Source organism: Mustela nivalis (assembly GCF_964662115.1).
Source record: "Mustela nivalis genome assembly, chromosome: 2".
In the NCBI taxonomy this organism is placed as follows: Eukaryota; Metazoa; Chordata; class Mammalia; order Carnivora; family Mustelidae; genus Mustela; species Mustela nivalis.
The window spans coordinates 132240419-132252865 of NC_139021.1; the positions used below are offsets into that span (position 1 = coordinate 132240419).

Here is a 12447-nt window from a genome sequence, read left to right on the forward strand (position 1 = left end):
CTTGGCAACCCGGCACCAATCCTGCCAGTTGGAGGAGGCTGCTTGGATCTTGCCGCCTGCCCCGTGGGCCTGTGTCCCAAACATACGAAACAAGGACCATTTCATTTGACCACAGAACCCAAAGCCAGGAAGCCTCAGACACCCCCTTGTTGGAGCCACTGACTTCCCTCCTCCCACTGTGGGGGACAGGGGAGAGCCCTTCAGCCAGTCACATGGGTTTTGTTGAAATGACAGCTTCCCAGATGGCTGTGGATCAATCAATTATGGCCTGTGCACACCTTCTCTTTGACTTGTACATAGGTTTATTTTTATAAAGTGAACTGCCTTGCCAACAATTAGAGAAGTTAATTTGGGGTTTCTAGCTACTTCCAGAAATTCTGAGCCCCACCAGCCCTCCTGCCTGGGAATGCTTGGCAGAGGCAGAGCTGCAGCCCTCGCTCCTCCCCATCTAGGTAAATCATGCGCCCTTCAGCTCCCCATAGTCCTCATCATTCCTTGTGGCCGCACGGCTGGGAGCTGAAAGTCTGTTTGTTGCCTTTGGTTCCTGCGTTGGTGCTGCTGGGTTTTGAATCAAGAGTTACAAGGGAAGTAAAATATTTTGGGTCCCCATGTTTCCAACGAAAGTAGAAAGCCAATTTGTTGATTCCTGGCCCGCTCCGGGATGAGTCGCAGGTCCTACTGGGTAGGGTTGCTGATACAGATGTCGGTCTCTAGGGCTGCGTTTGGTCCCGGCCCTCTCCCCGGCCACAACCACCACCATGACGGTCACCATGCACATGTATCAGTCCTCTGTCAGGCTGGGCACCCATGAGGCCGATCCAGATGGTCCCTGATTTGGCTGAGGGGCAAAGCTGGGCAAAGAAGAGAGAGCAGGCAGAGCAGCTGGGACAGGCAGGGTTGGACCCAATGGGGTGAAGAAGTCCCCGTGCTGGTAAAGGCTGCAAGGAAAGCCGCTTGTTTCCAGGGCTCGAGAGTATCAGAGAGCTGCAGCAGTTTGGACAGCAGACCCAGGGCTGGCCTATAAATTCAGCTACTTCATTGAAAAAAGAAAAAAAAAGTAAGTCTCAGTTTTCCATCTGTCTAATGGGGATATGAGGATAGGCCCTGGGTGCCTCTGTGAGAACCCCATTCATTCCGGGTTCCCTAGTCCTCTTGAGCAAGGCCCACCGTGCTTACCACACTGGCCCGCTCCGGTTCCCCGGAGGTGCCCCCAGAAGGCCGTGGGGGGCGTACTGCAGGCAGGTGGCCCCCTCCAGGTGAGGCAAGCATTTGGCATGGTAGGAGAAACTCAGGTGGCCGTGGTTCAGGTTGCACTTCACCTTGTGTGAACCAGACTGCGTTTTCTGGTCACAGGTGCCGAGGAGGTCGTCATCCCAGCCATAGTCTTCGTCCCACACCTGCACCCTCAGGGGCCCTCCGGTAGACAGGATCACGTCCCCGAAGTCCAGCCGCACTGCCCACTTGGGGTGGTTGCTGTTCCACACCGTGCTGGTTCTCAGCTCCTGGTTTCCAAAGAAGACCTTCAGGTAGGCGTCCGTGGCTGTGATGTAGTCTCCCCACAGGCCTGCCGCCTGGAAGTTCATCACCTCCAAGTGGGCCAGGCCCCTCTGACGGGGACAGCAGTCCTGGTTGACGACTGCTGAACTGTGGCACACACACTGGCATGGGTTGTGGGGACTCTTGTACTGCCCCGGGGGGCAGGGCCTGCCGCAGTCCTTCCACCGGGCCTTGTCCATCACGTACTTGCTCACGGCCTGCCTCAGCGCCTCCCGCCGCGGGTCCCGGCTCTCCACCAGCACGTGCAGAGGCTCCAAGGTGTAGTCCACCAGGCCGGGCCTGTCCAGCAGGGAGTTCATCCAGGCGGAGAACTGCTCCGGCTTGGCCCCGTCCCCAAACAGCAGGTCGCTCACCGTGGTGTGGTGACCGCCGACTATCTGGGAAGAGCGTTCCCGGTAGGACTGGTGGAAGGAGGACTCCATCTTGTGCTGCTTCTTCTTCTCCTCACACGCCTTGAATTTTGAGGAAAGTCTGGCTTGGCTGTTGATGCTGACCTGGGCCTCGACGTTCAGGCAGTCCTCTACCTCCTTGGCCGTGAGCCCGTTCAGGGCCAGCTCACAGGTGCGCAGGGCAGTGAGGGCCGAGACCCGGCCGCCGAGCTCCATGGACCGGATGAAGTGGGTGCCGTAGTTGGAGATGAGCCTGACGTACTCGGCCTCCGTAGAGGTGTTGAAGTCGGGGGGCAGGTCGCTGAGGGCCTTCTGGAAGTTGGGGTGGAGTGGGGGAGAGTGTACCACGTGAAAACTGAAAGGGGAGAGAAACATCAGGTGGGCCAGCCGTGGTTGGTTTTCCCCATTCAGCCCATCCCTCAGGGTTGACCAAGGTCACATGTAAGTGATAGAGAACTTGAACCCAGGTGGCCTGGCTCCAAGCCCAAAGCTCTGACCTGTTGGGGAAACCCATTCTGTCTGTTGCTTCTTGGTGAACTAACCATGATGAATTTCTGCTTTTCCTTTGCAAAGTATTTTTTCTTCCTCCCTCCCTCCTTCCTTCCCTCCTCTCTCTCTCTTTCTTTCTTTCTTTTAAAGATTTTATTTATTTATTTGACACAGAGAGAGAGACAGTGAGAGAGGGAACACAAGCAGGGGGAATAGGAGAGGGAGAAGCAGGCTTTCTACTTAGCCGTGACCCTGATGCAGGGCTCGATCAGAAGGCAGACACTTAATGACTGGGCCACCCAGGGACCCCTCCTTTTTATTTTCTAATGATAAAATTGATGATATGGTATAGATAGTGACTGTCTCGCTTTGGAACCCAGTCCCGTGGTCTTGTCTGTCTGTCCCCTAGATTGGGCTCCTGACAGCTCTGGTCACAAGGCAGGAAGCGCCCTGTCTCACTGTCGGGATGTCAGGGTGGGTGACTTGGGTGGAGACCATGTGTTTCTGGGGTGTGGGACCCAGGTCCCTGAGGAGAGGGGTGTGGCTGCTGCTGTCTAGCCCTTAGCCCTAATTCCCAGCACAGAGCCTGCTACATGATGGACATGATCGTGGTCGGATGTGTGAATGAGGCCCAGTGATGGGAAGTCTCCTGCTCACAGGACAGGGGGCTGGGCACTCAGTAGATCGACATGGCACCATGTTGGGGTTCTTAGCACAGCCTTGCTCATTTCTCCTTCACCTATTCTCTCCTGGGGCTCTTCCTTTTAAGGGGCCCCGGGGAGGAGGCCTGAGGGCACCATATCACCCAGACTGAGAGAACCAGGGTTGTGTATCCTCCTGGTGGACTTAGCCTCCAAGTCCCCGCACTGCCATCTCAGCGCTCCTGACCATGCCAAGTTTCCCAGCCCTTTTTCCCAGCTCCTCCACTCCGACCCGCGGTGCTCACCTGTAGAAGCGACACTCCACCAAGTCAGTGCTGAAGCTGAACTGATCCTGGTGGGTTTTTTGGGCAGCGAAGTTGGCCATCTTGGAGTGTGAGCCAGCCATGGTCACATGTACCTGGGCGCTGGGTTTGGGAGACACATCCAGTCCCACCTGCCAGTCGTTGCGGATGTGGCTGGCGGCCTCCCTGGCCACGCCCTCAGTGGAGGTGGCCTTGGCCCTGACCACTTGGCGCTGGCAGCCTGAGCCCTGGGCGCGCCAGTGGGTCAGTGCCAGGGGCAGACGCTGGAGGGCGCCTGCCTGCAGGGCGTTCTGGCAGAGGGTGCAGGTGCGGTCCGGCCGCAGGTAGCTCTCTACGTCCACAGGGAAGGAGCCCGAGCGCTGGAGGCTGGTCACATCCACGCCCTCCCCCGCTAGTGCTGCGCCAGGCACGAACTCTTGGTTGTGCCGGCACTCATTGCGGGTGCCTGTGCGGCAGGGGGCTGGGGTGGGCGTGGGCAGCAGCAGCAGGAGGAGGCCCAGGAGGAACAGGTGGGCACCCATGGAGCTGCGGAGGCACAGGAGCGTTTGGACTCTGGAAGCTGTGGGCAGAGGTACAGAGGATGAACCATTGTGGCATACGGAATAGAGAGGCAATGAGATGTGCCGTCAGTCTCTGAAAGAGAGGCAGTGGCCTTTACAAATCCGGCCCATCCCCCCACCTGTACAAATGGGCTCAAGGATGGGAAGTCACTCGCCCAGGGGCACAGAGCCAGGAGGAGCCCCTTGTTAGGATTTTACTATTTGTTTTTTGTTTGTTTATTTGTTTATTTTTACTTATTTTACTTATTTTTAAAAAGATTTTATTTATTTATTTGACAGAGAGAAAAACAGCGAGAGAGGGAACACAAGCAGGGGGAGTGGGAGAGGGAGAAGCAGGCTTCCCGCTGAGCAAGGAGCCCAGTGCAGGGCTTGATCCCAGGACCTTGGGATCATGACCTGAGCTGAAGGCAGATGCTTAATGACTGAGTCACCAGGTGCCCCTAAGATTTCATTATTTAAGGCCTAATGGGGATCCAGACTGATGGCTTTGAACCCAGGGCCATGGCTGCTACTGGTGGGGAAGGGGCTCTGCATACAGAAGAGGAGACAGAGTGTGCATAGAGCAAATTTGGGGAGGGGGTCTGGGACTCTAGAGAAGCCTGGATTCTAGGGAATTATCATTTTGGGCCTCAGAACAAGCCAGGCTTTTCCCACTCCACCTCTCTCATTCTGTGTCTGTCTGCCTGTCTCCCGTGAAGCCCTTAACAGAATTGGGAAAGAAATAACATACTGCCCTTATGGTCCCCTACCTTCCCTTTGGGCCCACTCTCTGAGCCTCATGGGAGAACAGCCCGCATTCCAAACTCGAAGCTTCGCACTTGCCTCTGCCCTTACACCCTGCGTGGGGAGGGCTTTATGGGCCCAGCACGCTTCCGCTGCGCGACTCTGCTTGGGGAGGGCTTTAGATCCCTTCTCCAGATTTCCCATGCCCACACCTGCTCTGCCATCCTCTGCCGTGCTCTGCAGAATTCCAGCAGTGCCATGAGCTACCTGTTGCCTACTGTTGGGCAGCCATGGGCTAGAAATTTCTTTACTATTTTGAGGTGGCTTCAAAACAGGGACCTGTTTAGAATCTGGAGTATCCACCTCTCCACCTATCCGAAGTGGACTTCTTGGAAGCTTGTCCTTTCCAGCATATGCCAGCGACCACAGCCTCTCTGGAGAAAAGCCCGTGGGTCCTCCTACTCGGGAGGCCAGCACAGCTGATAACATTAAGCCACAGAGCTCCATCTCTATCCTGGGCCTCGTTAGGCTCCCTGAGCTCCCAAGGAGCCCACTTCCAGTTTTCTTTTCTTTCTTTCTTTTTTTTTTAAAGATTTATTTATTTGACAGAGAGAAATCACAAGTAGACAGAGAGGCAGCCAGAGAGAGAGAGAGAGAAGCAGGCTCCCTGCTGAGCAGAGAGCCCGATGCGGGACTCGATCCCAGGACCCTGAGATCATGACCTGAGCCGAAGGCAGCGGCTTAACCCACTGAGCTACCCAGGCGCCCCCACTTCCAGTTTTCTTAAAGCTTTCCCTGTCAGCATCTGAAGGGGTCTTACAGACAATATCCTATAAGGTTTCCTCTTTCACTGTGAGGACGTTGAGGCGCAGAGCGGGCATGAGGCCACCCAGTGAGTCAGTGACAGAGCATTCTCACAGGTCACAGCACTTCCTGTTCCATCAGGCTCTTCCCTGGATGGAGCAGCCCCGCTCCCAGGCCTTCCTGTCCCCACCCGGGGGCTCACAGCATCCCCGACGCCCGCCTTCCCCCCTACCTGGAGTCTTGTGCGCAGACGCTCTACACAGACATTCTCTCCCCACAGGAGACGCTCCTGAAATGGTGCTGTCAGCCCCCAGCAGGCTCACCACACAGCTCATCATCCCGGCCACCGTTCACAGCACTTCTGCTTCCTGTCCCGCCCCTCCAGCTGTGGTCATGGGTCCCCTCGGCTCTCCCCCTCCCACCAGCACCCATCCTGTCCTCACCTCCTCATCCGGGCCTTCTGACAGCCCTCCAGGAAGCAAAGCTGTGAGGGCCAGCGTCTCATCCCCCAGCAGAGGTGAGACAGGCTGACAGGTGAGGCTTGGTGTGGAGCACACCCAGGGGCCTGGGGACTTTGGGATTCGACTCTGGGGTTGAGGAGCAGGCCAGCAAGGGGAATCCCCCTGCTTCTGATCTACAGCGTCACGTGTTTGAGACCTAAGAGGGGGCACAGCATAGGAGCTCACCACAGGGGCTCTGACTGTGTGACCTGGCAAGCTTCTTTAGCCTCTCTGGGCCTCAGTTTCCTCAGTTAAAAAGGGGGATAATAATAGTTGGACCCTACAGGTTGTGAAGAATGGGAGAGTCACTATGTGTGAAGTGCTTAGAGCAGTGTCTGGTTCTCAGCACATGTGAACTCCCTTGACCATTAACCCCGCCTCCCCAGGCAGTGGGGAGAAATCACCCTCCTGGCCCTCTCCCTATCCACACCTGCTTCCCAACCTGGTCCAGACTCTAGATCCCAAACGACATACCCCAGGACACACTTACCTGTTCCCCCTTTTGTGAGGAGAACCAGCAGCCACACTGGTCCCCAGCCCCTCCCCAACCCTGGCCTGAGGTTGCAGCCACGGAGTGGGTGGGTGGACAAAGTGGGAGAGAGATGTGGGTGGGACCAGAGGCCTAGGGTCTTCATCCTTTGTCTTACCTGAGGTCAGGGTGGGGTGAGGTTTCCATGGGTTGAGTGACTCATGGGGTGACTTCTGGGGGCCAAAATCACACTGGTTTGAGGTGAGGACAGCTGGGTAAGTGGGGGGCTGTTTTCAAGAGTTCACACTCCAACTGGTGTACGTGACGGGAACAAATAGCCACAGGCCCCAGACCACGTGTGACACCATGGGGTGGCTCATCCCTTGAGTCTGTGTCCCCCCCGTGAGGGCCTTGCTGTTATGGGAACAGGGGCTTAGGCTGCCTTCTGGGAAGCTGGATGCAATCTCCTCCCTGCGGTGCCCCCCCCGCCCCCCACTTCTATATGTCTGTGCCTAGTTTTGTCACATGGGCATAAACAAGGGTTGGGTCATTGGATGGTAGCATGATGATGTATATTAAGATCTTTGGAACTTTCCAGAGACTGTTACCAGGTAAGTGCTCTGTGTGCATTTGTATTTCTGGAGTGGCATTCAGAGAAATCTGTTTCATTTTTACAAGATTTACAAGGGAACCCAATTAAAATAGGTCGATACATCTCGACACCAGCTTTTCGAAATGAAATTCAGTTTAAACCGGGAGGAAAAGGCCCTACATGTCCAATAGTGTTGGTACCATCGCATGAATAAAATTATGTCTCTGCGTTTAAGGAGAGGGAAGGGACACGTCGTGTTCCTTCAGGAACAGAAAACATATTTAGAATCTAGTCTGATTCAAAACGTATCTGTTGAATGCCCATGTTACTGCTGCTGTCACCTTTAAACATAAAAATCATCTGTAAATAACTAAAAGGAGAAAAGAGGTCAGGTGGCTGAGGCTGTGAGTTTAGTTCTGGAGGAAGGGACAGGTGAGGGAGAGGGAACAGGCTGTAGACTCAGCTTGTGGGAAACTTACTGAGTTTGAGCCATTCCAGGCTAGTTTGCTTATTCCTAACATCCAAAAGAGGACTTTGGGTCTTCTAACAGTCCTTGGATTCTTTTTTTTTTTTTTTTAAAGATTTATTTATTTATTTATTTGACAGACAGAGATCACAAGTAGGCAGAGAGACAGGCGGAAGCAGGTTCCCTGCTGAGCAGAAAACCTGACGTGGGGCTCGATCCCAGGACTCTGGGATCATGACCTGAGCCAAAGGCAGAGGCTTTAACCCACTAAGCCACCCAGGCACCCCAGTCCTTGGATTCCTGAGGAAATGTGCATTTAACACTTTCCAAGTGTCATGTGAAGTTTCTACCGTCCAAGGGATCCTGGGGGTGGGGGTGTGACCCATTAAAGAGGGAGGATGACATCGAGGTCTACGACCACCTTTTTTGACCCTTGTGCCTGTGACAGCTGTTCTCTCCGGGTGACATTTAGCACTTCAGAAGAGAGTTAAACACACCTTTTCGTCTGAGATGTAAGTTTTCACAGTGTGTTCAATTGCCAGACGCCCCCTACATGGTTTATGAGTAGTCACTTTGTTGAAATAGAACTCACATATAATTCACGTATTGGAAGCATACAATTCAGGGGCGCCTGGGTGGCTCCGTCAGTTAAGCATCTGCCTTAGGCTCAGGTCAGGATCCTAGGGTCCTGGGATGGAGACCCTCATTGGGCTCCCTGCTCAGTGGGAGTCTGCTTCTTCCTCGGCCTCTCCCTCTGCTTGTAGTGTCTCTCTAGCTCACTCTCTCTCTCAAAAAAATTAGAGTGTACAGTTCAGTGGTTTTTAGTAAATTCACAGAGTTGCGTACCCACCACCATGATCAATTTTCAAATGTGTTCACTCTGAAAAAGAAAGCCCATATCCATCAATGGTCACTGTTCTTTTCACTAGACACTGATCTACTTTCTGACTCTATGGATGGAAGACAGAAAGTGGAGGACATTTCGTATCAATGGAGTCATGCAAGAGGTGACCTATGTGGCTGGCTTATTTCATGTAACATCATATTTTCAAGGTTTATCCAAGTTGTACCCTGTACCAGTCCTTTGTTCCTTTTCCTGGCTGGAGCACAGTCCCTTGTATGGAGTCACCACATTTTATTCATTCATTCATTGTGGCCATTGAGTTGTTTCCACTTTGGGGCTATTAAGAGTAATGCTGCTATGAACATTTGTGTACAAGTTTTTGTGTGGACCTGGGTTTTCATTTCTTTTGGATATATATCTAATCGTGGAATTGCTGGGTCATAGGGTAACTCTACACTTAACTTTCCAGGAATTGTTTTCCTATTGGGTAGCACCATTTTACTTTCCCACCAGCAGTGTAGGAGGGTTCTAACTTCTTCACATTGTTGCTATTGGATGTTTTAATTACAGCCATTCTCATGGATGTGAAGTGGTATCTCAGGGTGGTTTTGATTTGGATTTCCCCACTGGCTAAGGATGGTGAGCTTCTTCTCATTTGCTTATAGGTCATTTGTGTATGTTCCTTGGAGAAATGTCAGTTCAAGTCCTTTGCCAATTTTTGAATTGGGTTATTTGTCTTTTTGTTGTTGATTTGTAATAGTTCTTTATATATTTTGGATTTGATAGATATCAAATGACTTACAAACATTTTCTCCTATTCTGGGTTATCTTTTCACTTCTTTTTTTTTTTTTTAGATTTTTATTTATTTATTTGAGAGAGGGACAGTGAGAGAGAGAGCATGAGAGGGGGAAGGTCAGAGGGAGCGGCAGACTCCCCGTGGAGCTGGGAGCCTAATGAGGGACTTGATCCCAAAATCTTGGGATCATGACCTGAGCTAAAGGCAGTTGCTTAACCAACTGAGCCACCCAGGTGCCCATGTTTTCACTTCTTAAGGTTGTCCTTGGAAGCCCAAAACGTTTTAAACTTTAATGTAGTCCAAATTATTTGTTTGTCACTTTGTTGCTTATATATATTTTAATGTCATACTTGAGAGGTCTTTGCTTAACCCAAGATCATGAAGATTTACTCCTGTACTTTCTTCTAAGAGTCTCCTGGTTCTATCTCTTACATTTAGGTATGCTTCACCTAGAGTTAATTTTTGTGTTCGAAAGGGGTTCAACTTCATTCTTTGGCATGTGGATATGGTTTTGATGTCTTTTTTTCCCAAGGTTACTACGTATTTACCCTTGACAGAAAAGCTCCAAGGATACTCCACGCAGTACCCATGAAGAAACTCTGGGTCTTGATTTCATCTACTTACATAAACTCTCCCTACTCTACATGCTACACACCTGAACCATAATCAGAGAGGTGCTTCAACAAAACAGACCTGTAGATTGCAATTGTGTCTATTTTGAAAATACCTAAGACAGTCACAGTAGCATTCCTTTTATCCTGTGATTTTTCTTGGTTCCCTCTTCCTTTGGGGTTCTTCACAGGAAGACCCAGGGAGTCTTTCCGCTTTTTCCATTCTATGGGACACCGGCACCCAGTTTTTATACTCAGATTTTTAACACTGAGCCTATATCTTCAGCAGTGATGGCTCTATTCGGATTTTCTGGCTTTTCTTTTTTTCTGGTATCAGTTTTGGCAAGTTACATTTTTCTAGGAAAATTTCCAATCTGTTTGAAATTTCACTGTTGCGGCCATGAAGTTATGTATAGCAGTCTCTCTTTCTCTCTCTCCTGCTCTTAAAAAAATATCTTTCTGAATCCATTAGCAATGCCCTCTTTTGATCACAGGTTTTTAATCATTATTTCTCTCTCTTTTTTTTAAAGATCAGTCTTACTAAAGATTTTTCTATTTTTAATTTTTTTTCAAAGAACATGTTCTTGGCTTTATTAATCCTTTCTACTGAATTATTATTTCCTATTTGATCAATTTCATTCTTACCTTTTCATTTCCTTCCCTTTTCCCATATTCTTTGGGCTCCTATTTTACTTCTACTAACTTTTTATTTTTATTTTTTTTAATTTTTAAATTTTTAAAAAAGATTTTATTTATTTGTTTGACAGACAGATCACAAGTAGGAAGAGAGGCAGGCAGAGAGAGAGGAGGAAGCAGGTCCCTGCTGAGCAGAGAGCCCTATGTGGGGCTTGATCCCAGGACCTTGGGATCAAGACAGAGGCTTTAACCCACTGAGCCACCCAGGCACCCCTCTACTAACTTTTTAATAAAAGATTTTATTTATCTATTTTAGAGAGAGCGTGAGCAGGGGAAGGGGCAGGGGGAGAGAAAGTCTAATGCAGACTCCATGTTGAGCATGGAGGCCCACACAGGGCTCGATCCCAAGACCGTGAGATCATGACCTGAACGGAAGCCAAGGGCCACCCAGGTGCCCCTTGCTAACTTGTTAAATTAAGCGCTTAGCTCGTTAATTTTCATTTCCCTTCCTTTTTTTTTTTTTTTTTTAAGATTTTATTTATTTATTTATTTGTCAAAGAGAGAGAGAGAGAGTGCGCGCATGCACAAGCGAGCACAGGCAGAGGGAGAAGCAGGCTCCCTGCCGAGCAAGGAGCCTGATGTAGGACTCGATCCCAGGATGCTGGGGTCATGACCTGAGCTGAAGGCAGCCGTTTAACGAACCGAGGCACCCAGGTGTCCCTCCCTTCCTTTTTGACGTAAACACAAGGCTCTACATTGCCCTAAATATCTTTTAAACTGCCTCTCTATCGTTTTGGTAGGAAGTCTTTCTTTATTACTCCCTGGCTTCTTAACACTTCCCAAATGTCCTGATCATTTTTTCTTTAACATGTGAATTATTTAAAAGGATACTTTCTACATTTTCAAGAAAATGGGGTTTTAAATACCATCACTTGGCTAGTGATTTCTGATATAGTCACACTGTAGCAGGACATGTCTGGATGAAAGCCATTCTTCGATGCTAGTTGAAATTTTCTCTGTGGTTTACTAAATGGTTTCATAAATGTTCCTGTGTACGGGAGAAGAATACTTGTTGACTGATTTTTTTTTTTTTTTTTGGATGCAAGGTACTGTGTTCAAACCTATAGTCTTGAGATATATTAACTACTAAGGAAATCATGTTAAAGTCTCACACTGGGAAGACAGATTGTTCAAGACCTATAGATTTTCTCCTGCAATGACAATTCTGTCAACTTTGGCTTTGTATGTTTAAGGCTATTTTATTAAACAAGTTTAGCATCACTTTGTCTTCCGGGTGAATCAAATTCTTTAAATCTTCCCAAAGGATGCTTCTCCCCACAAAGATCAGTTTAGTCTGATATTAACCCCACAAAGATCAATTTGGTCTGATATTAATAGAGCTATTCCAATTTTATTTTTTAATATAATTATTTTTGATTGTGGTAAAATACATATAATGTGAGGTTTACCATCTAGACCATTGTCAGTCTGCCAACCTTGTTTTGATTAGTCCTCACGGGAGATCTTCCATCTTCCTTTTAAATTCCCTTTGTTTTTATGTTACAGGTGGGTCTCTGTTAAACATAGTGCATTGAGTTTTGTGATGTCTCCCAGTCTGGGTAGCTGACAGTGTATCCCCGCATTAGGTCCATTTACATTTACTGTTCTGTGAGAGTTTATTTCTACTGGGATGTGTGTGATCAGTTTCCTGCTGCCTTCTCCTCTCTTTTCCTGCCTTTTTCTTCTAAGATTTTATCTATGTATTGAGAGAGAGCACGCAAAAGCAGGGGGGAGTGGCAGAGGGAGAGGGCGAAGCAGGCTCCCTGCTGAACGGGGGGACCCAGGCGGGGCTTGATCCCAGGACTCTGGGATCATGACCTGAGCTGAAGGCAGACGTTGAACCAACTGAGCCACCCAGGCGCCCCTTCTCCTGACTTCTTTTAGATTGATCAAACTTTTAAAAAGTCACATTCTTTTCTCTGTGCTGGTTGACTCTGAGAGCCTTTCTGATTCTTCAGTGGTTGCCCATGAAAATGCTACCATGCG

The 12447-nt window shown here is 49.7% G+C and overlaps 1 protein-coding gene across 1 annotated transcript; it reads right to left on the reverse strand.

Annotated features, from left to right (window-relative positions):
* Positions 1 to 284: 284 nt before the first annotated feature.
* Positions 285 to 5856, reverse strand: PRF1 (perforin 1). Its single transcript, XM_082715403.1, has 3 exons — positions 5719 to 5856; positions 3382 to 3958; positions 285 to 2301 (listed from the first exon to the last, which is right to left on the reverse strand). Exons 1-3 carry the CDS (start codon positions 5822 to 5824, stop codon positions 1173 to 1175), a joined length of 1812 nt encoding a protein of 603 aa, XP_082571529.1. The 5' UTR covers positions 5825 to 5856; the 3' UTR covers positions 285 to 1172.
* Positions 5857 to 12447: the final 6591 nt, after the last annotated feature.